A 23,849-nucleotide genomic window follows, 5' to 3' on the forward strand; every position below is an offset into this window, starting at 1 on the left:
AGAGATATAAGGCCTTTGTCGACCAACTCTGGCTTCATCGATGAAGCCTGTTCAAATTCCAATTTTACCCCTCTCTTATTTATTTAAACCCATTTATCACGGTTCAAGTTCTTACAACTGGAATTGCATTGAACTGTGTATATTTTATATCATGATAACACTCATATGCCACACATCAATATAACCTGGATCTGCCTTACTGAGATGTGTCTCACCTATATCGTACATACATGTGTTTCGGGTCCTTTGAGTAACCAGAACTAGTGTTCTTGTGTTGGGAGCATAGTGGTCGGTGTACTACGGATAGTGCTTGTGTAAGTACAAGGACTCTATCGGGTTGTCATTTTGGGGTTTTTGTTGGCACCCGGGTTTATGTTTTGTATTATGGAGCCTAGACTCCTTTTGTATAGACTCTGGTATAGTACAATGTATGTATAGAAAGAACAATTTTCGCTGCCTATTTGTTATATATATGAATGTGTATAGGGTGTACGGGAATCCCACGGGGTCGGAACCTCATTCATTATAGTGTATCATTGATGTTTTATATGATACAAGGACAAGTTAGATTACTTATTCACCCATGTGTCCCATTATCAGGTTCAGGGCGTGACACCTGGTGATAAAGCTCTGAGATAAAGAGGAGCAGATACCCTGAGTAGTCAGGGTTAGTATTTTGAGCTAAGGAGGTTTGATTCCCCTAGAGGTTCTGTATTAGACTTGTTTATGTGGATGGTAGTACTCTGGTATGTGTATTCGCTATGGTATGTATATATATATATGAAATGACTTCCGCTGTTAGGGTTGTGTATGAGTATGATTGTATACCTGGTACCCACTTTTGGGTCGGGTTATGTATTATGGTATTAGTGGTTGATGTGACCAATATGTGGTTATATCTGTTGTTTATGTGCAAAAATGGTATGAAAATCGGGGCGTCACAGGTGGAATGACTAATCATACTCCTCACCATATCCTTAAGCGTTTTGTTTCATCTCTCAACACCATTCATAGTGGGCGAACCCAATATAGTGTATACTAAGGGACAATACCGCATTCCTCTAGGAATTTAGTAAATCGCCCTGGACGTTGTTCACCTGAACCATCATATCTACCATAGTATTCACCACCATAGTCAATCTAATGGCTTTAATCCTTTTGTTGAGTTGATTTTCAACTTCGACTTTAAAATTTTTGAACACTTCTAGTGATTGTGACTTTTCATGAATGAGATATATATAGTCATATCTGGAAAAATAATCTATGAACGTTATAAAATATTGTTGACCATTCCAAGCAACCGTAGGGAATGGCCCACAAATATCTGTATGTATAAGTTCTAAGACATCCAAGGTCCTATTGGCTTCAAATCTCCTTTTATTGGTTTGTTTTCCCTCGATACAATTTACACAAACATTAAAATCTGTTAAATCTAAGGGGTCTAGAATTTTGTCTGACACAAGTCTCTCTATTCTCCATTTAGAGATATATGACCTAATCTCTTGTGCCATAACGTACCTGAATTCTCCCCGATTAAATTTCATTTGGTACCACGTGTACTTAAATGCAGGGATTCATTAAATAAAGCAATTGTATTTATCATATAAAGATTATCATAACCTGATAAAGAACTAGAACCAACCAATTTTGAATTATGAAACAAACTAAATTTTCCATTCCCAAATTAACAACAATAACCAGACTTGTCCAAAGCAGAAATAGAAATCAAGTTCCGTCTAAAAGACGGTACAATAAATGTTTCAACAATATCCAAACAAAATCTAGTTTTTAACAATAATCTAAATAGTCCTATTGCCTTAACTTGATCGAATTGTCTTGCCATTGCCCACACAGATGTATCTTTCAACATCATTTGGCTTTCGGCAATTTAGGCAACCCTGCATAAACGCACTGATGTGAGTGGTTGCACCAGAATCTATTCACCAAGTGTGTTCAGGTACCAAAATTAAATTAACCTCAGAACAAACCAAATTAAGAAGTATACCTTTCTTAGCATGCTAGACGTGATAGTTGGTGCATTGCTTCTTCCTATGCCCTTCAACTCCATAGAAGAAACAACTTGTACCTTCAATCGGTAGGTTTCTTTTGCTATTTCTTTTGAGGTGTTGTATCTACCGCAATCTTATCCTTCTTCCTCTTCTTCCCTTTTTCCTTGAAGGTCGAGGCTGGGTGAGCACACTCAGCCTTATCTTGCTTGAGTCTTTCCTCTTCCTGTACACAATGTGAGATGAGCTCATTCAGAGACCATGTCTCTTTCTGACCATTATAGCTCACCTTAAACTGGCTAAACTGTGCCAAAAGGGATAATAATACCAAATGCACTAACAAGTACTTAGAGAGTTCAAACTTAAGTATTTTCAACTTAGAAGCAAGATGAGACAGCTCTAAAATGTACTCCCTAATGTTACCCTTACCCTTATACCTCATTGAAATTAGACTTGTCAAGAGTGTACTAATTTCAGACTTTTCATTCTCGACAAACCTCTTTTCAATATCGGTAAGGCAATCCTTAGTTGTAGTTATTTTATCTAACATAGTGCCCCTAAATGCTTCTGGAATGGCTCTCTTCATGATCATCATACACATGCGATTTGATTTCTCCCACCTTTCAAAGTCCCCTTTCTCATCAAAGGTAGTTTTATTCATAATAGGTGGGGAAGAATCAACCCTTAATGCAAGGTCGAGATCCATCACTACGAGAACAATTAAAAGGTTCTCTTTCCATGACTTAAAGTTCGAGCCATTTAGCATAGGAATAGAATAAAAATTCAAACCAGATCTTTATCTCAAAAAATATAATAACTAAATTTAAACTGCAACTAAATATCTCACGATCCGGCCCGCAAAGAACAAAAATTTCAAAAAATGTTGTTGTTATTATTATTATTATTATTGTTATTATTATTATTTTGGATCTAAATTTCCAAATTAAAAAAAAATTATTCAAATCAACCCAAAATTGAGAAACTATTTCCCAATTATTCAACATGAAGCCGCTCTGATACCACTTGTTAGAACTTAAAGAGTATTTCTTTAATTGATGAGAATCATCATCATGCCACATTCAGTCATATCAAATCATCAAGAACATTAAACTGAATGCGGAAGCGTACCTAAATCCATAGCATTCCAAGATGTGTCAAGCCATGCAGATGATATTCCAGATTAATACGTAATGTTCAAAGAATTTCTTTTACGTTCTCTATATTCTCTTTTGGCGATGGGATGACAAAAGAGAAATTATAGAACCGTCCGTGTGATCCGGGGACCATAACCACTATATATATAACTGTTGGTCATATATGTGTATTTCCGTTTTCGCCTATCTTAATAAACAGAAATAATCATTACAGTATCTACACATTAAAGGTTCACAACCGTTTCAAATATATTAAAGTCCATTATAATCCAAAATAACCGATCACTTTTAAATAGAGCATTTCCTTATTAGACATAATTGCTTCACATATATGCTCATACATATATTCATCTATAAATACATACATATACATATACATATATACATATACATATATATATATACATATACATACATACATACATATATATATATACATATACATACATACATACATATATATATATATATATATATATATAATTCATGAAGAGGAGAACAAAATTAAAGTGAGATTAGATACAGCAGGGGCTGAAAAAAGGGGGGAAAATAGTGGGTGGAACCGCCAAAACTCAAAAGAACCTAATTAGATGTGTACTTCAAACGAAAGTAAATGAAATAAATACATAAAAAATTAAAGTGAAGAATCTTAGTTTTGGCAGTAAACTTCAGGTGCTAGCTCACTCTTTCATTTCAACAAAGAACTAAGTAAAAAAGACAAGATTACAACCCTAAACAACACGTTGTCATTGGCATGGCTTGCTCGTGGGTGACAGCAAATGAAGTGTTGGAATGGGCCCTGACAAGCTCCCCTCTGTGTATATATAGACATGCTTTTGTTAATTCTGGGGTTTAATTTGTCTTGTTTGGTTGTGTACTGTTAGTTTCTCTGTAGAACAAATGGATTGAGTGGTAATGATGTGGGTTTGAAATGGAGGAGGGTTCGGTTGGGGTGGGGTGGGGGGGACTGCAGGGAAACTGCTCTGCAGAAAGGACTGCTGCTATTTTTGTCATCTGAGAAGTAGACACAGGCAATAATAGCTGGATTTTGTTTCTGCAGTTAGAACCAGGCCCCCCTCCCCAACCCCTCTTCCAAGGGCAAGGCCCTCCTCAACAGATACTTCTCCCTACAACCAATTGTCATCATTCTTCACTGCCTTGTTTGTACACATCCATACATGTACGCTTCTCTCTCATCTCCCCCACCACCCAAATTCTCTCTCTCTCTCTCTCTCTCTCTCTAGGTTTTTGCCCCATTTAAAATGTTTTTACTTTTTATTAAAAAATATTTAGTTATTTATAATTACTCATTTTTATCTAGATAAGTTTATATATATATATATATATATATATTTTAAAAAGTACTTTTCTATAAATAGTTTTCAAAGATATCCCTTAATTTTTTTTATAAGTATTATTGGGTACTTTTACTTTTCAACAATATATTATTGTATTATGATGGAAGCCGTGCAGATAATTGTTTAACTAAGACTAACTCAGAATTTAAATCAATACAAAGTCTAAACCCACACGAAAAATAATTAAAAAATTTTGAGGACAAATTAAAATGAACTTAATATATATATTTCATACTTTAAGGTGAGTGCGGACCAGCGGGGTAAACTCCTAAACTTGAAACTGACCCGAGAATCAACATCTCAAAAAGTGGAAGTAGAACTAGTTGCCATTCACTTTTTTGTTGTAAGCGGAATTTTATGCAGCACATTTGATTAAAAGATATGGTACTTCGCATGTTTTGTGTTAAAAAAAGACGGTTAGAAAGGTGTGGTTCTTTTTAGGCAAGTCTCTTTTGAAGCAAGTGAAGAGATGGAAAAGAATGGCCCAATTGGTAAACTCAACCTTGAATTGAGGAATAAAATGCGTGGAGATAGAGGAGAGGCTTTGGCAAAGTTGAGATGGTATTATGCTAATTTTCCTTTTTAGGCAGTCAATGTTGTGGCTTTATATAGAAGGGAACAACGAGAATGGGAAGCAGATCCTATCTCACACGCCTCGTAAACAACCGACAGCTTAACCTTTTCTTCTCTACTCTACTCTCTCTCTCTCTCTCTCTCTCTTCCAGTCTCTCCTCTCTCTATATCCATGCCAGCATATATATATATATATATATATATATATATATATATATATAGAAAAGTAACAAAAAGCTGCATCTAAGAGCGGATTTCACATCTTAAATTTAAATTTGAATGAATTTAAATAAATTTTAACATAATTTTTGTATTATATCTTACTAAATTCAACATAAATTTAAATTTAAGGTCTATCCAAACATGAAATAAGGTATTTTCCTATTCTATTTCATAGTTACATATCTACTACATATGACATTGAAAAAGAAAGCAGAGAAACAAAACCCTCTGTTCCGCACAGCAAGTGGGGCTGCATTAGATTGCATTTGTACCAGTACTCCAATGAATAATCTCACATCAGCTGTTGATCAAGATGGGATCAAATTAAATGGCGAAAGAACTCCAATTAATGCACAATGTTGGTGGGTATCAGAGGCACAGTTTCATGTGAAGCTGACTGCACAAGCCCCTCATTAATGCTCAAAATCCCACCTAAACTAGCCATTTTTTCAGCTTCCTTAGATGTGGAGTACTCTGCCTTCAATGACACCGGCAATGCAGTAGTATCAGCCGAGGAAGAAGAAGAAGAAGAAGAAGAATTCTGTGTAAGCTCTCTTGCTCTCTCTGCCTGAGCCGACCAATCTGTTCTGCTGAGCACACAGAGCATGAGCGACGCACAAGAAGCCTGTGCTGCAAGCAAACCCAGCCACAGCCCCGCGAATCCCATTTTGCACACAAACCCAAGAGAGATTGCCACTGGCATACCCACCAAGTAAAAAGACCCCAAATTGATGTTTGCTCCAGTGGTAGGCCTAGCGCACCCTCTCAAAACCCCACAACCTGTTGTCTGTGGGCAGTTCCCCAGCTCACAAACCCCAACAATTGGCAACGCAATTGATGTGAGCTCCAAAATTTCTGCATCTTTGGTGAAAAACCTGCCCCATTGGTGCCTCATCAAGGTTGTGAACAGCATGGCCATTAGGCCTAACCCAAATGCACAGGCAAGAGACACAATCATGGAAATCCGGGCTTGTTCGGGCCGGTTTGCGCCGAGCTCGTTGCCCACTCTTGTCGACACTCCGAGGCTAAGTGCCGAGGGGAAGACGTAGACAAGTGAGGTTGTTTGAATGAGGATTCCCATGGAAGCAACGGTGGACTTGGGATTGGCAAGAAGGCCACACAGCATTATCATGAACTCGTACCACCACCACTCTAGGCAAACAGAGACGCACGTGGGGACGGCGAGACCGAGGAGGGTAGACCATCCGCGGAGGCAGTCCGTGCTCGGAGACACCCACGAGTCGCGGTACACGCCGGAGAAGAGCACGAAGGAGAAGAGAAAGAGGAAGAGATTGAGATTAGTCCAAACCATTGCTATGGCAACCCCTGCAATGCCCATTTTGAGATGGACTACTAGGAGAAAGTTGAGGGGGATGTGGAGGAGCACAGAGATGGCTGAGCAGTACATTAATGGCAGCGTGATGCTTTGGGTCCTCAAGTAGATTCTCAGTGGGTGGAGCAGGGAGAGGAAGAAGAGGTCAGGTATGGAGAAGGCAATGAAAGCATGGGCCATGGATGAGATTTCTTCGTCTTGACCGCACCAAAGAAGGATTCTCTTCATGTTTAGCCACATGAAGGAGATGGGAATGGAGGTGGTGAGGAGGAGCAGCACTGTTCTTTGCAGAGTTAGGCCGAGAAGCTTCCATTGTTTCGCTCCGTAAGCTTGTCCGCAGATAGGTTCCATTCCCATGGCCAGGCCGGAGATGACAGAGTAGCCGGTGATGTTTGCGAAACCGATCGAGAGGGAGCCACCGGCGAGCTCAAGCTCCCCGAGATAACCAAGGAAGAGCATGGAGACCATGGCTCTTGAATATAAGAGTAGACCTGTGACTGTCGTTGGGCCTGAGATCTTCCCTAGGGTTTTGATCTCTTCCAGAGCCTGTTTAACACAAGTCAAGGTGAAAAAGAAAAAAAATAAAAAGTGTATCAGTGTAAATACTTACAAACAGGTTCAAACAAAATTATATGTATGTATGCATGTGTAGGTTAAAAAAATTATGCTGTAAATGTTCGTATGTGATTGCATGAATGGTTGTTGAGGGTTTTACCTCAGAAAGAGTTGGCCAAGTTGGCCGTCTACGTAGGTCTTGTTGATCAGCATCAGCGTGAAGAAGATCCATGGTCTTGTTGGAGTTTATTGCATGGGTAGTTTTGTTGGGAGAGGGCAATGAAGAAGGGGGAGATGGCTTTGGATTACACATAGCTAGCTTAGCTATTTAACTTCAATCTGTTTGGGGAGAGAGAATGAGAGAAATAATATGAGATAAAATGAAGTTGGTGGAGAAGGAAAAAGAAAGCTTGCAGGTTGTGATTGTGCGTTTCAATTTGTCTGTTTTTGGGGTTGTGCTTTGAAGTTTGAATGGGGGGGAGACGGTGGGGAAGGATGTATATATATACATGAACTCGGGTCCTGTTATTTCGTACGTGTCATGCAGAGTAAAAAGCAATAATATGAAAACGCTTGGTCTTCTTGTTGTGGGGAGGTGGGTGGGGGCCGACTGCCCAGCCCCGGCCCCTATTTTAGTCTCTCTCTCTCTCTCTCTCTGCTATGTACATATTCATTTTTTATTCTTTTCTTCTTATTCATCCTCAAACATCTTGTCAGAGGATGAGAAACACAATCAAAGACAATGGCAAGACCTCAATGGCTCGACGTAGGGCAGAGAGGGGTAGTGCCTCTGTATTATCTTCATAAATTAAATAGTGAAATACCAGATGAATGTGCACATTTTTTTAACCGCCATAGTGTTGTAGTCCAATGGGCTGGTTGGCACTGGGTAATGCCATGCACTTTTTGGCATTTTCTTAATGGTGGGTTAGTTCAAATAAACTCGACCTTTTTGCTTTTTGTGGCCATGGCCAAACAGGATAATCTTTAAAACCTTCTGTTCATTTCTTTTTAATTTCCCTTTTTTTATTTCTAATTAAAGTCTGTTGGGTAAATGAATAAAATTATTCTCTTTAGGTTTTGATTGATGCCCAAAAAAAGGTACTTATTTAAAAAAGAAAACCAAAAAAAAAAAAGGCCATCATGGGTTGCCTAGCTAGTGGATTGAATGGAAAAGGGAAGAATTCTCCTACTTGGCTGAAATGACTGACACAGCATATTGGCATAATTTGAACTGTAGCTGCCATGTTCAAAGGCCAACCAAGCCATGCATGTTCCGTTTAATGAACAGCCCATGTGCTGCAAACCCAGTTCGACCATGACTTCCTCTCCTCTTATCTGCACAAGAAGGATGGGAAGTGTACAGACCAGGTAACCATCATCCCATTGGGTACTAGCCCAATTTGGTAGATGAGGAGCCTAGCTAGCCTAGCTTTGTGAAAACCTTGTCTCAGGGGTTAGGTCCTCCCGCCCTCCCCCATATAGTATAACTTCTTGTCCTCCTCTCTTTAATTATCTATGTACTTGTCGTGGGGTTTCTGTTTCTGATGGAGAAGCCCAAAAGGGGTGGCTAATATTTGTGATAGTATGTTATAGAGAGTGCTTAGATATTCTTTTGAGGCCCAAAACATCACATAAAATCAGTATAATAATAACTTTTACAATGATGGGTTTTCGTGGGCCTTCCATGTGGGCCTGGTTGGGGGTTAATACTTAATAGTGAGCAAGAGACCCTGTTGCTTGTCCACGAGCATATGTGCGTTTATACTGGCGTGCCCCTGCTGATTGGGTTGCTGGTTTAAGGCACTGCGAGATTTTTAAGGGTTCATATGGGCAAAACATTTTTGAACAAAACAAAAAATTAAAATGAAGAAAATGGATAGACACTTGAGCCCTCCACCCAGTCAATGATTGAGCATCGAAACTTCTCTCTCTCTCTCTCTCTCTCTCTCTCTGTCTCTTATTTGCATTGAGATTTGAGGGTTACTTAATCGGGCTTAAATCTATGAACAAGAGGTGGATTTTAGGGTGGGTTTAAGAGTGCAAGTGTCAAATCGCACCACTTCATTAAAACGTGTGTGCGCGCGTAATTAAATATGTTTCATTTTAAGATATATGTAAATATAAATATAGAAGGCTATCTTGATGGATATATATACACGAGATGAGAAAGTGTGGTATGAGGGGGGATGGGATGGGACCACCTGAGTTAATGGGTGGGAAAGCAAAGTAGATGGTGGGAGAGGGGGGGTCGGGGGGGAGTAAGTTGAAGAGGCAGATGGAAGGGAAGGGGACACACACACACAGACGTATACGTGCTCCACTTGCTACCATTTAATTTGTACCCCTTTTCTCACAACACACAGTGACTGTGTCTCCTCCCTCTCTCTCTCTCTCTCTCTCTCTCCCCTCTGTTCACTGCTGCTGCCCTTGGCCCTGTCCCTGACTCCCTGATCAACACAAACCCCCCTCCCTACCCCATCAAACCCAGTAGCACTACCACCACTACTACTATACAACATACGTCTACCCTCACCATTTCTTATTATTTTCTTTTCCTTTCCCACCTTTTCTCTCTCTGCAGTCTGAGCAACTTCAAGAATCACTTTTTTTATTTTGTTTCCTTGTATAATGAATTATTTCCTCAGAATCCATACCATACTTGTCAGATTCCATTCGCAATTCAATGAGCTGCTGAGCAGATATTGAGATGAGAGCTATCTGTTACGCTGCAGACTGAATTAAGAAAAAAGGTAGGGATGAGGAGAAAGTAGAAACATATTTGTCATGGGCTCATTTAATCTTAATCAAGAATGGAATATTATGTAAACAAAAAACAAAAGAAAAGTAGTTTATTGATAAGCCCATATGGAAATGGAATAGAATTTACGCCTCGCCGTAAATGTGACTTAGGAGGGGCTACGGTGGGATTCACCTCGCCGGATTGTTTGACTTATAGCCATGGGTGGTGACAAGAACTTGAAGTTCTCCACGAGATTAAAGATAATCGAATGGAATGGAGAACTTTCTTTTCCTAATTTCATTTTTATTATATTTTTGAGAACTACAATGCCTCCCTGACGCTGACAGCGACGATAACCGTGACAATTCGAAATTTGTGAAGTAATAAAATGCTTCTTCACATACTCCCAAGGCACAAATTCACAGATTCTCTCTCTTCCCTAGCTTTGATTCCCTGGCATGGCAAGAATAACCAAAAGTTTTCTGGAAGCACCATAACCCAGCTCTCTCTAAAAAGAAAAAGAAGCCATCCTACTTTTTCAATAAAGAAATCGAAAAATGTGTGTAGGGGAATGACGTTACAATGGCAGTCTGCAATAGGATTTCTTCTGCCACTTTGGCGTGTCTTCATTCAAGTTCGGTACAGATAATAGCTCAGATAAATTGTACCCATAAGGCAGCCTTTTTCTATTTAATTTAATTTTTTTTGTATTGTCCGGGGCCATGGTAGCAAGCAGGAACTGGGTGGGGTGGTGGGGGGCAGAGAGGGCAAAACAGATTTTTCATGGATGCTGGTAAAGTGCAATTAAGTCACGAATTCATGGATGTTGGTAAAGTGCAATTAAGTCACGAATTCATTCCAAGGTTCAGATGCAAGGGGGGAGAGAGAGAGAGAGGAATGACAAGAACAGGACCCTCAATAAATATCAATCACGCTTTTCAAAATAATAATTAAAAATATACAAAAAAAATGCAGAGAAAGCATAAAAGGCAGGTCACCATCAAGGGGTTTCAATCAGCAAAAACAAAAAATATTGCACAAATTTAACTGTTGCCCACCACACGCAGCATCTTCCACACACTATTTTGAACCAGGAGCAGCTTGATATTCCAAACCATTGTAATTGAACCGCAAATAGGCTAATCGAAAACTGATATTTCATGAGGAATAATTCCCAATCACCAGCGACTAAACTTGGTTGCTAAGGAAATCCCCCCTCGGACTCATTCTGGAATCCACCAGCTGCGGCTTCCCTCGCTTTTCCAAGGCTAGCTACTATAGCTTAAAAGAGATGACATTTATAGATGGGACTGTTCCTCACTGAAGAAATTCTCTGCCATTTGTCAACAACTTGTTTCGCACAACATTCAGCTACAGCTGTTTGCATCACAAATTTTTAGTAGCGACCATACATGAACTTGCATAGAAATGCATGATTTTTTAGAGTAGCTCATCTTTCCATTTTTCATAGTTGTTTGTGTTCAGTGTCCCCCACAGTACTAACACTTTCAATTTAAATGCTTACCCTGGCCTGGGTCTGGACCATTTCCCACTCTACATGATATTTATCATTGCCTTTGGGTTCACAAAGTCTGTCAAGACTTCCAAGATAATTATTCAAACTTATTATCAATATAAACTACCGTACATACAAGTCTCTGACTGCACTTCATTTCTTTAATGATTTAATCCTTGAAGTTTCACATTTAGGCTACTTCAAGTCCTCACTCAGGCATTTATCCATATTAAAATGGAAACTTTAATATTTAAGAATCAACCTGTTACAATTTGAACTGAAAGAGTGAAGTGCACTTCAAGGACTAGTGGTCTAATTAACCTCTATTATTCTTAGAAACTCAGTCTCAAAGTCTATATGAATACATTCATTGAGATGTAGCAGAACTACGTCTCAATTAACCAAATGGAGGAAACATTAAGCAGACCCTTCAGCAATTCAAATGATTAATAATCACAAATTAAATAAAACCCACAGGAGATCTCAGGGAAAAAATTGAAAAATGGAAGAAAAATAGCTATTTACAAAATCTCAATTCTCAAAAGTTTTACTATTTGTTTACTATGTGCATTGATGAATGGCTTTAGGAAACAAAATAATAACAAATAGAATATAATACCTCATGTAAGGGCTCTGGACTTCTCTGCACTGGATCGAGGAATAGCTAAGATAGCCATGAGTCCACCAGCAAAGGCCGCAATTCCTCCCACAGCCAAGGCTGGTGAGTTCCCGCCACCAAATAGTTGATCCCATGGACCACTTCCCAAAGACACCACCACCTATTCTCAAAAAACAAAAACTTTTTCACCTAAAAGGCTAATGCATCAAATAAATATGAATAGTATACTGTAAAAATTTTTTCCACAAATCAGTTAACGCAAAGGCATGGCATCATCAGACTTTACTAGACATTTATTCAAAAATATTATTGAGAATGAAACATGAGATCAAACACCAGATTAAAGAACAAATCATAATATATAGGATAATAGAAATTTATAGATTGGAATTTTTTTTCAAAATTATGACATGCAGGTTCAACCTTAAAGCATTATTTCAGTCGGTGGCTTGAGAAGGCCTGCAATGAAATTTCATTTTCCTCTTCTATTTTCTGTCCCCTTCTTTGATGGGAACTGTTTCAGGCCTTTAATGCATTCTTGTGGGAAGAAGGAGACAAGTATTAAGCATACCTATCCACTCCAAAAGGACCTAGCTATAGGTAGCGCCCATATGTCACATACAGCTCACTCTGCAGAGTGAGGGACAATTAACAATATCATTTCGTTTTCTATAATAAATCAAATTGTTTCTAATGTATTCAAGAAAAACAAATTCTCCTCAAGGCCCATTTTTTTGTATAGAGAAAATTTCAGAAAAGCAACTTGTGTACAAATTCAATTAAAGATATCTTATAAAATGTCGTACACACTATTGCAAGTCCTTATCTGCCTTGTGGGTAGCCGAACGAACTTGACTAAGTGAATCAAACTCTCCAGAAGTAGAGAGCTAATTCAGCTTATCACCCACATCCTAAGACGCGTGTACAAATGAGAGCCTCATTCACTGAGTTGAACTATTTTTATTTGTATCAATGGCAAAAGAAAATACATCTAGGACTACGATCAAATTCAAAACCCACACTATACTTGTCCCCAAAACTTTCAGCAAAATATTGGCTGCCTCCTTACAACCCATATATTTCAGTCAACGATAAAAAAGTCAGCACCCATAAAATGAAAAAGATGCTTGCCTGCAGGGTTCAGAATTGTGCTTAACCATTAAGAAGGGCCTGGCGTGAAAATGGAGTTATCATTTGAGGAAACACAGTTCTATTTTCCACTTCCAATTTTCCAAAAACTTGCAAAAAAGCCACCTTGTTTTTCCAACATTATATAGAAAAACTGAAAAAACAAAATTTTATTGCTGCTCAACTTTTTCTGTATAGATGTTGGGAAACTGGAAAACAAGATCGCATTTTCATGTTAAACAACAAAAAACTTTTTTTCCACGATTGAACAAACTCTTATCTTTTCGTGGAAATCCAAGGGAATGAAATCGCAACCCAGTTCCAAAAATTTTCAATTTGAGATGTTAATTACCAAAACTTGAATTTATTAGCCTCTGCAATATAAGAATCATGGTAATGAATTGTAACTACAACCCAAGACCCCACCTCTACCCCAATGTGTGGTCAGACACATCCTACACACATTGCATCTAAGTTGCTATACGAAAATTAACCAATACAACTTAAACTGCAGAAGTCTGAAGAATAAAAAAATTTCAAAAATTAAGAAACGTTCAAAAATTTATTCAACGTGCATTTCTTTCTCGAAAAAAAAAATGAAAAATATAAATATTTAAATTCTCATAATTTAACTATTAGGAACTATTGAGCATGGAGTTAATTATGAGTATAACCTGGACAGTTATATGCCTATACAATTACGTTTAAAGAAAGGTATCTATCTAACTGTTTATCTAGACATTGGTATATTAAATTAATGTACTTCTAAAAACCATGTCCATGAATTTGGATTTTTAATCTACTATATTTTTTTGTTTGAAGAAAACATCTATAGTTTTAAAGCATATGTGATATACTTTGAAAGCAAGATATACATTGTTGGCCCACAATAGCTTCTAAGTAAAGTAGTAATCTAACATAGTATCAAAGCTATTTACCAAGAGGTCTTAGGTTCTACTCTTGTTTCCCGCGTTTATAGTGTGATGTTTAAAAAATTATTGTATTTCCTGTAATAGGTGTTATCTACTGTGTCTTTATCTCTTCATGTGCTGTTGGGCTGCACATGCGGGGGAGTGTTAAACCTTGATATACATTGTTGGCCACAATCTAACAGCTTAAGCTTTTAAGTAAAGTGGTAATCTAGCATACGCATTATTATGATGACTAATGGGTATATAATTATGTCATTTTCAAGCACCCACATTACTTGTGGATGGCTTTGAACAGACTTGACCATGGGCCTGGGACCTGCCCTGATAAAATGGAGGGTACAGGTAGAGTGCAAAAGCTCCAGTTTGGCCAAGCTGGAAGAGAATTGAAATATACATTTTCCATTGTGTATGTGTGTAATTTTAAATTGATTTATACATTTTTAATATTTTCTATATATTTATAGTTTAAAATTTTAAATCTTTTACAATACTTCCAATTAAAAATGGTCGAGCCTAGCGTAACCTAACTTGAGCACAGCCTGGACCATTGCTTATGTCCAGCTTCAAATAGATCAAAGTATTCTCTATTTATCCTAAATGGATAATATTGCCAATAGGAACTCACCCTCAAGTTTATACACTACAAGGGGTCAAAACTCTATCTAAAACCAATTTTCCAACTCCTTTTATGAGCATGTCTGATGGTAGTGATGCAGGGAAATTGGAAACAATGTGAGGGTAGGGTTTGTGAAGGAAATTAATACTATGTTAAATTTGGGTGAGAAAATTAGGGTTTTTGTATGTATGTACATACATATGCAGAACCTTAGTCTTTCTCCAGCACCCCAAAAGCCCAATCATAATTTTCTGCATTTTTGACTTAAAAAAGTAGATAATCAAATATAATTTCAATTTTTTTTCCTTTTATCCAATGACCACTCTGGATGATTTTGATGAAAGATAAAATTCTGCTTGACATTGATTTATGTGTTTTAAGCCTAGTGTAATGATTTCTATAAACATATAAAATAAGCAAATAGAAATCAACTGTGTGCATCTGTGCCACTGCCATACGCATGAACAATGATAGTTTGTACATGAAGTTTGATTTCGATGAGGATTCATGGCAGCATATGTAATTACTTTTTTTATAAATGATTAACCATAAGCAATTTTTTTTAAAAATAAGTATTGGATCAGATGATCTTGATTTTTGCTGGCATTTTTCTAAATTTAAGCTAATCAAAAGCCAATTTTAAATGTTAGTGTGGTGAACTTGATCAGAGATAGACTCCATAAATGGTCTTAAACTGATTGGAAGACTTTCTTGATTAGGTCTTTTCATTGTTGCAAGTCTTTTTAGTTGACTAGGAGATGCTCATCTTTGTCACACAAGAAGCTAGCTCCTTCGAATATTTCTTAGAAGCCGTCTTTGTTTAGAACTCCCAAATAGGATTGCTTTCAAGTAAACAAAATTTTGTTGAGCTATTTAGGTAATGAACTTCTTCGCATTAAGTTACTCAAATTTGAAAGGTGAGCCTGAAATAAGGATATGTTGAGAATATTCCGTAATACTTTGAATCAATTGAGATGTAATATCATCAATTAAATTTTATATCAAGTTTTGATGGAAATATTGACATGTAAATAAAGAAGCTGAACCTTGGATTTTCCAGCCCACATGGCTAACACTATATATTTATCTTCTTGTCTTGCACTTTCCTAATTTCATTCTTTTGAATTGGCTCCAAGAAGCAATTTTCATGGCAAACATTGAAAAGAGGTCAATAAAAAATGCACTAGCAGAAAGATGAGTCAAATCGGCGACTGTGAGACGATTTAAGGGGTTTTGGTTTTTGTTTCCATTGATGTAAAGTGAAAAACAAGTTACGACAACGCATTAGTTTACATTGCTATTTTTCTGTTCTTGTTATTGGTTTTGCCAAAAGCTGAAAGCCAAGGGATCATTTTGTACCATTATAAAAAAAAATTATGAAAATAAAACTAAAAATAGAAACTAAAAATTGAAAACCTACAAATTGTTTGGTTAATATTCCTAAAACTAAAACAATTTAAAAACTTGATTGAAAAAATGCCCATTTTTTTCCTTGAATCAAATAACAATTAAAAAATTATAATTAAAATAACAAAAATGAAAAAAATAAATTAAAATATTATAATAAAAATAAAAATTATTATAATTATTCTACTAATTAGTATAATTCATAATTCCCTTTACAAGGACAATCTTATTGTACATGATAATTAAAAAAAAAAAAAGTAGGAATATTTTTTAAATGGTTTTTTATTTTTTTATTTTTTAAAAAAAATAATGGATATTTTTATTTTAATTATATTATAATTCATATGGTCAATTAATTTTAATTTTAGTTATAAATTATGCATAGGATGAAGAACATAACCAAAAAAGTTAATTTTAGATAGTAAAGTATTTTAACAAAAGCTTGTCAAAATAACTGAAAATCATAAAATTTGATTTTCAATCTTTTCGAAATAGTTGAAAACCAATAGAAACAAAAAACTAGAAACATAAATAAGCGTGTTTTCTATTTATTCTCTATACAAAAGCGAAAAAAGAAAACAAAAAAGCATAAATGATATAAAAAAACCCCAAATTTAATAGTTTTCTGCTGTTGCGGGAACATATTGTTATAGTAGTTTAATATCCATAAAGAAATTGAGTTTTGGGGATCAAATCATTCATTCCATATGAAAGTTGTAATTAAAATTAAAATAAAATGACCATGCAAATTTAAAATATAATTAAAACAAAATATCCATAAATTTTCAAAAATTTTGGAAAAAATAATAAAACTCATTCAAAAAATCATTTTGACCATTTTTCAATTCTCATGTACAATAGGATTGTTCTTATAGCACTAAAAAAAATTGAGTTTAAACATATACTAATAGAATACAATAATTATAATTAATTAATATTTTTGTTACAATGTTTTCTAATTTGCATTCTCTTGCATTTTTATCATTTTAATCATATTCTTTAATTGTTATTTGATTCAAGGACAAAAAAGAACAGAAGTTTAAATACGTTTTTATTTTTATTTTTTTTGTTTTGCAAGGTTGCTCATTTTCAGTTTTCAGTTTCTGGTTTTAACTTCCGCTTTTGGTTTTCCTTTCCATAATCCTTACAGTGATATCAAACGACCTTTAAGATGTTATAAAACTACACAAACTTCTTTCTGTTTCTCTTTTGAACACTGTCATTGTAAGAGAGTTCCTTTTAATAATCTCATAAGTGATCTTGGGAGTAGTTATTATTTTAGTTTGTATTTGAGGGTTGAGAATCCAAGAAGAGATTGTCAGAGTTTATCTTGGGGATCAAGCATATCATTGAGCATTTGGTTCAATAGTAGAAACATCAAAACAAGTTGTTGGGAAGTGGATGTAGACTGGCTGTCAGCTCAACCACCATACTCTCATATGGTACTTTCTCCCTAGGACCAACATCCAACAATTTCAGTTATCAATTCCAATCTCAGTAAAATCTTAATTCATAGGGGCCTTTACCTTTTATAGGCTTACAATGCTTGGAAGAAATGGAAATTAAATTAAAACCTAATTAAGCCAAAATACTAATTCTTGAATAAAAAATAATCTAGAATATTAACAATATTGCCTAATAAAAGTATCATAAATATTAAAACTTGATATACATTGTTGGCCCACAACCTAAAAACTAGCTTAAGCTTTTGGGTAAAGTGGTATTCTAAAATGTTATCAGAGTTGGTTACTAGAAGGTCCAAGGTTCTAGTCTTGTTGCTCGTGCTTATTATGTGGTGTTTAAAAGTTATTATATTCCCTATAATGGGTGTTATCTATGGTGCAAGTATCTCTCCACGTGCTGCCGGATTGCACGTGCAGGGCATTGTTGGCCCACAACCAAAAAGCTTTAAGCATTTAGGTAAAAGTGGTAATCTAACAGTAAGCAAACCAAAATAATAATAATAAAAAAAAAATTCCCCATGTTAGTTGCATCAATCTCCCCTTGTGGCAAAAAGAACTTGACCTTGAGTTAGGTTAAATGTGTGCTCTAGCTACATTACTCTCCTCTTCATCCCTCGAACATTTGCGTGCAGTCACAATCTAGTGGAGCTCTCACTAGGCAAAGGCTTTGTTTCTCGATTTTAATAGTCTCTACTACAAGAACTTAAGTCTTTGTAGGACAATGGCGATAAGTGTATCCTTTTTGCCCCTAGTTGCAACAATCAATCAGAAAACATTCAACCTGCTTAAAATCAAGAGGCTTGGTAAAGAATAGGAGGTGGTTTATGTGTAAGACATTTTCCAAGTATCCCTCCAATACTCGCTCTATTTCTCGACATTCCCAGCAAAGACAGCCAGCTTGATCAAAATGAAAATCATAGGATTTCAGCACAATGCATAGGCCCCAAGGTACCAAATAATGTGTTTCGCTTCATCATCGTCAATAGAACACCGAACAACTAATTTGTCAAACTCAAGTGAGAGAGAAACATGAGAGATTTTTTTGGTCTGGTGGATAGGGTCATAGGGACCATTTAGTGAGTTGGGCAGAGATTTGAAGGTCTAGAATGAAGGTAGGCTGGGTCTTGGTAGTTTTGTGTCTAAAAAAAACACCACTCTTTTAGCTAAATCGCTATGGCGCTTCCCCTGAGAAGAAAATTCCAAGGCATAGAGTTATATGAAGTTTGGGTTGGATGAGAATGGTGGGCTACCAATGCCAATTTGAGATGTTCTTTGGGGAGCTGTGGAGGTCTATTTCCTAGATTTATTCTTTTTTATCACTTCTCACACTAAATTTGAGGGGGGTAGGGGATCCTGGATTCATTTTTGGAAAGACCCATGACTTAGAAGTGTTTCTTTCTCCACTTCTTTTCGTCATTTTTTTAGATTGTGCTCTGAGCCAAATAGAGTTACTCTTTTTTTATTGACAACTTTTTTTATTGACAATTTGAATAGCCCTTTGGTTTCTTGAAATCTCCATCTTGGGAGACCTTTAAGTGATACGGAGATGGTGAAGTTATCTTCCTTGTTGTCCTTATTGAATAATTACAACCTATCTTTGGGAACGGGTGTTGTTCTTGGTCTCTAAATTAATCAGAGGTGTTTACTTGCAAAGCATTCTATGGATTCTTGACCTATTTCAACTCTTCTTTTCCCTTCTATCCTATTATTTGGAAGGTTAAAATTCCCCCAAAAATAAAATATTTTACTTGGTTGGTTGTGCAGTTGTGCTTTAAAAATTAATACCAATAACTTGCTAAAAAATTAGGAATACCTTCGAAGGCTCTCCCCCCAAATGTTTGTGTGCTTTGTTATGGTAATTCTGAGACAGCATCACATCTCTTTTTGCATTGTGATTTTGCTTGGAGGATATGGAATAAACTGTTTGGTATTATGGAAGAGAGTTGGGTTTTCCCCTATTCAATGGAAGACTTGTTAGTCATCTCATTCGCTGGCTTCAAAAGAAGGATAAGGCAGCTCTGTGGAGGAGTGGTTTATTCAGAGTCTTATGGGGTATATGGTTGGAGTTTAATGCATGGATATTTTCTGGGAAGAAGCTAAATTGGTTGCTGGTGTGGGAAAAAGATTCAGTATATGGCTTCTTTGTGGTGGGTAGGTTTTGGAATTTTAAGGGATGCTAGTTTTCAGGATTTACAGAAGAATTGGAGGAAGTGGCTGGTCGATGTTTTCTCTTCTTCTTCTTTTTGTTGTTTTAGTTTCTTTTTTCTAGTTTGAATTAGATTTTCTTCAGGAGAAATCTTTCCCCCTCCTTGTAAATTCATTCCCTATTAGTGAAATTTCTTTTGCTATCAAAAAAAGAAAAGCATCAACATCTTTATCCTGTTGGGTCAAGGCACACAAGTTTAATTCATCTCCTGCTCATGATTGATTAAAATGAATTTTTCCTCTCATCATATGCTGCATTAGGTTCCACTCAGTAATTGGTGCTTGCCTCTGAAGTAATTGCTGATAAATAAGACTATGCCAACAAGTACACACACGGCCATTGAGACAAAGAAAGGCCATACCAACCTTTTCTTCTGAGCGCATAACGCAATTAGCAAAGATGTACACCCTCTCAAGTGAACTAGGGCAGAGCAACCTGCCATAATCTGGATTGCTAGGAGTTCGTGTTTGAGGCGGCAAAGTATTACTACCACAAACAACATGTGGGTTTCCCTCCTGTTCTACAACTCCCTTTTGTTTTTTAATCAAACTAATAAAGGGAAAGACAATAGAAATTGTGGACTCAAGAAGCTCATATTTAGAGACAATTTGATTTTGTAAAGTAACAACTTGAGAATTGAGAGAAGCTACCTGCCTAGTGAATTACTAGATCTTCTCTTTTGCCCATTCCTTCCACTCAAACATTTGAGTTACATCGTGAATGACCACAAATTGGTCCCTTTTTCATTATCTTTCATCTTCTTCTTCTTTTTTCTTGGCCAGTTTGAAACGATCATCTGTTAGGCTGAACCAAATTGGTTGTCTTCTAGCTCTGCCTGAACTAGTGAGATACACATAAGATCTGAAAGAAAATTAAGCACCCTTGTTTGTTGTTTGGATTGGGGGGCTGCTCCATCTCTTGTCCACAGTGTCAATGATGACAGTGGAAGCTCTGGTGAGGGAGCAAGAACTTCCGTGGCAGATGATGGAGATCTAGGAGTCCTCACTGGATGAACGTGAGGACCTTCAATGTAGCTTTGATGGTGATGGCCTAGCTAGACAACAACAATCTGGTGAAGATTGTGAATGGCGTTCAAGGTTCATCTCTTTCTCCAGATTAGAAGGTTCACACAGTGTGTTGATTGACGGTGAGGGTCAAAAGCAACGTACGATGGAAATAAGGGACAACAGGGATGACAAAGGGCATCAATTTGACAAAGGTCTTATAAACTTAGGCAAAAGGCAGATCGGTTGTTTTTAACAGCTCAAGTGAAAAAAAAAAAAAAAGTTGAAGGGGATTTAAAGAGGGGCTGGTGTGCTTGGTGATGAGGATAGAGGAGGAGATGGGGCATATGCAAGGTGATTTAAATAGAAATAACTACCCTGCAGGTTTTAGAAAAGAAATTCTAGCTAACCCCATCGAACACTAACAGCAGTTTCAACTTAAGTTAAAATTGTGAACCTTGTCAAAATAACACTGATTGGAACCTGACTTCGATACCACTTTATGCAGGACCAATGTCCAACAATTTCAATTCTCAATACCAATTTCAAAACCTAATAAGGGCCTTTTATGAGCTTACAATGCTTACAAGGAAAAGAAATTTAAAACCAAGTTAAGCCAAAGTACCAGTTTCCTAAATAAAAGTAACCTAGAATCTTGAAGATACTAGTATTAACCTACTAAAAATACCACAAATAAAAAAATAAAAAAAAGATTCTCCATGCTGGCTGCATCACCTACTTTCTTTTAAATACTTAATTGCATGTGCTAGTACGTGTAGTTACTTGATCATTCAGTTTGTGCACAGAGGCTGCATGAGCTACTCTCTTTTAAACACTTAATTGCATAAGCTTGTGTGTGCAGTTACTTGATCATTTAGTTTGTGCAATTAGCTTGTAATTTCCAAATACCCAATCCATGCCCTTCTCTTGGGAGGCCAACAGTTGGTATCAAAGCAGGCTCTCATTGTTCGAACTTTACACCTAAAGTATCACATGGCATCAAAGCAGGGGGCTTGCAAAGGGGCAATCCACAAAACAATCTCTCATTTTTAATGCACAAACCGTAAATACTGGAAGACTTAAATGGAAAAAGGAAATCAACATTAAAACTAATGAGTAATGGCCTACAAATTCCCAACAGTATTGTTAACAATGTTGAAGTACTTAAAGTGAAAAATGAATGGATTGAAAATGATATGCAATTAAATGTTAAACGATATGAATTTACATTGTGCATTTTATCCAAATGAGTTTAATCAAATTTATATAGGTGTGTTTGCTAAGGAAATATGAGATAAATTAGCGATCACACAAGACAAAACTAATCAAGTGAAAAATGTGAATGAACAAATACAAACATTTTTCAATTGAAAGAAAATGAAACAATCTTAGAAATGTTTAACAGGTTATATTGATATTCAAAACCTAATGAAAACATTAGATAAGTGTTATGATAGTGGTGAATCAATCAGAAAATTTGTTAGGTCATTCCCAATGCCATAGAATGCAAAGGAGACAACGATAATTGAGGCCAAGGATTTGAACAAGCCAGACCTTGATAAACTAAATGAATCTTGATTGCACACAAAATCACCATGAAAAAAGGATAAAAGGAATCATTAAAAAAAAAAAAAGGAAGCATTAAAGTAATCAAATTGAGGGGCTAAGCGCATGCAATGTCATTGTCAATATAGTGAAGTTCCTAAAGCAAAATGCAGCAAAGAAAAAAGAACCTCAAAAGAAATGGAATTAAGGTCCAGTGTCATCCACAAGTGGATAAAAGCTGTGGGCAGGGCGGGAGGCTCTTTTAACCAAAATTATAAGGGGAATTATGATGGCCAAGATAAACAGAAAAGAGGGCAAACTAAGACTGCATAGTTGGAGCTTACACCTGGTGTTCCAATAACTTCTCCCTCTCAGGAAAAAGGTAATTTTTCGAATGGATCTGCTAAGGTTTTTTTAGGTGGGTTAAGTGCAGTGAGAAAGAGAAGTATGCATGCTGTCAAGGTGTCCAGGAATCTAGTGATTAAGAGATGACAACTGATCGTTTGCAGAGGTGGAGCGACAGTTCTCACAGTGGGAATTAATGATGGAAAGTATGCAGTAATGCAGTTTACCTAGGTGCATACTCATTGAATAACAGAGCATTTTTAGTTGTTGTTGGTTGTGGAAGCTTACAGAATGTGCAGGAGAAATTGATGATTACAGAGATGACGATTGATTGTCTAAAGAGGTGGGGCAAGGGTTGTTAAATAATGTGCAGGAGAATATGGTGATTACAGAGACGACAATTGATCCTTACAGAGGTGAAGCAAAGCTGTCACTGTGGTAATTAATGATGGAAAGTATGCAATAATGCGGAATCAACGAAGGTGTATATTCAACAGCAGGCAGGCAGAAGGGATTATACCAGAGGGAGTTGAAGAACTCTCTCATTGAGAATCAAACTACTTTCTGATGTGCAGGTGACTAGGTGAGTAACATAAAACGAAACACTATTGGCAGCTTTTATATTGAGGGAACTCAGAAGACAGGCTCAGGTAAAAAGGATAGCATAGGAAGTCGTCTTAATGAGAATAAGAAACGGGATGATGCAGTGGGAAATAAGGGTGATTTTGACAGTGTATTGCCAGTGATGGTGGTCTTCTGTAGGATGATGTTTGTGAACGATAGGGCTACATTTAAGATTCATCTAATTTACTTGGTGATATCTCCCCGTGTGCCATCATCTCTGCTTGTAGGTTTAGAGGGTGTTCCTTATATTGAAGACAATGGACTGGGAAAAGAGCAACAAGTGAACATTGAAGGGATGGGATTTAGACCACCCCGGTGGACGAGATTAATGGGAAGGATTTAGAAGCTCAGCAACTGTGGGACAAGATGGGCTTCCAGCTGTCTTATCCTAGACAGAGAATTTTGATTAAATGGTGGTAAAAGCAAGCGAAAAAGCAATGAATTTGAAATTTTGCAGGGCTTTATTAGTAATGATGGAAAGAGTTTAAAAAGTTTTCTTA

The 23,849-nt window shown here is 36.7% G+C and overlaps 3 protein-coding genes across 3 annotated transcripts in view; all 3 read right to left on the reverse strand.

The window, feature by feature from the left end:
• Positions 1–2,109: 2,109 nt before the first annotated feature.
• On the reverse strand, positions 2,110–2,712 carry LOC131162715 (uncharacterized). The gene has a single exon (XM_058119318.1). The coding sequence runs from the start codon at positions 2,710–2,712 to the stop codon at positions 2,110–2,112; it is 603 nt and encodes a 200-aa protein (XP_057975301.1).
• A 2,653-nt stretch (positions 2,713–5,365) lies between these two features.
• On the reverse strand, positions 5,366–7,806 carry LOC131162555 (protein DETOXIFICATION 48). The gene is made up of 2 exons (XM_058119165.1): positions 7,362–7,806; positions 5,366–7,192 (listed from the first exon to the last, which is right to left on the reverse strand). The coding sequence occupies exons 1-2, from the start codon at positions 7,512–7,514 to the stop codon at positions 5,660–5,662; spliced, it is 1,686 nt and encodes a 561-aa protein (XP_057975148.1). The 5' UTR covers positions 7,515–7,806; the 3' UTR covers positions 5,366–5,659.
• Positions 7,807–10,842: 3,036 nt separating this feature from the next.
• LOC131161471 (sucrose transport protein SUC4) overlaps positions 10,843–23,849 on the reverse strand; it is a 32,950-nt gene continuing 19,943 nt past the window's right edge. The window contains exons 5-6 of the mRNA XM_058117251.1: positions 12,080–12,239; positions 10,843–11,321 (exon numbers count right to left, since the gene is read on the reverse strand). Of these exons, the coding sequence (XP_057973234.1) occupies positions 12,081–12,239 (159 nt within the window). The 3' untranslated portion in view covers positions 10,843–11,321; position 12,080. The remainder of the gene's footprint in view (positions 11,322–12,079; positions 12,240–23,849) is intronic.

The sequence above is a fragment of the Malania oleifera genome, chromosome 8 (genome assembly GCF_029873635.1).
Source record: "Malania oleifera isolate guangnan ecotype guangnan chromosome 8, ASM2987363v1, whole genome shotgun sequence".
Classification (NCBI taxonomy): domain Eukaryota; kingdom Viridiplantae; phylum Streptophyta; class Magnoliopsida; order Santalales; family Ximeniaceae; genus Malania; species Malania oleifera.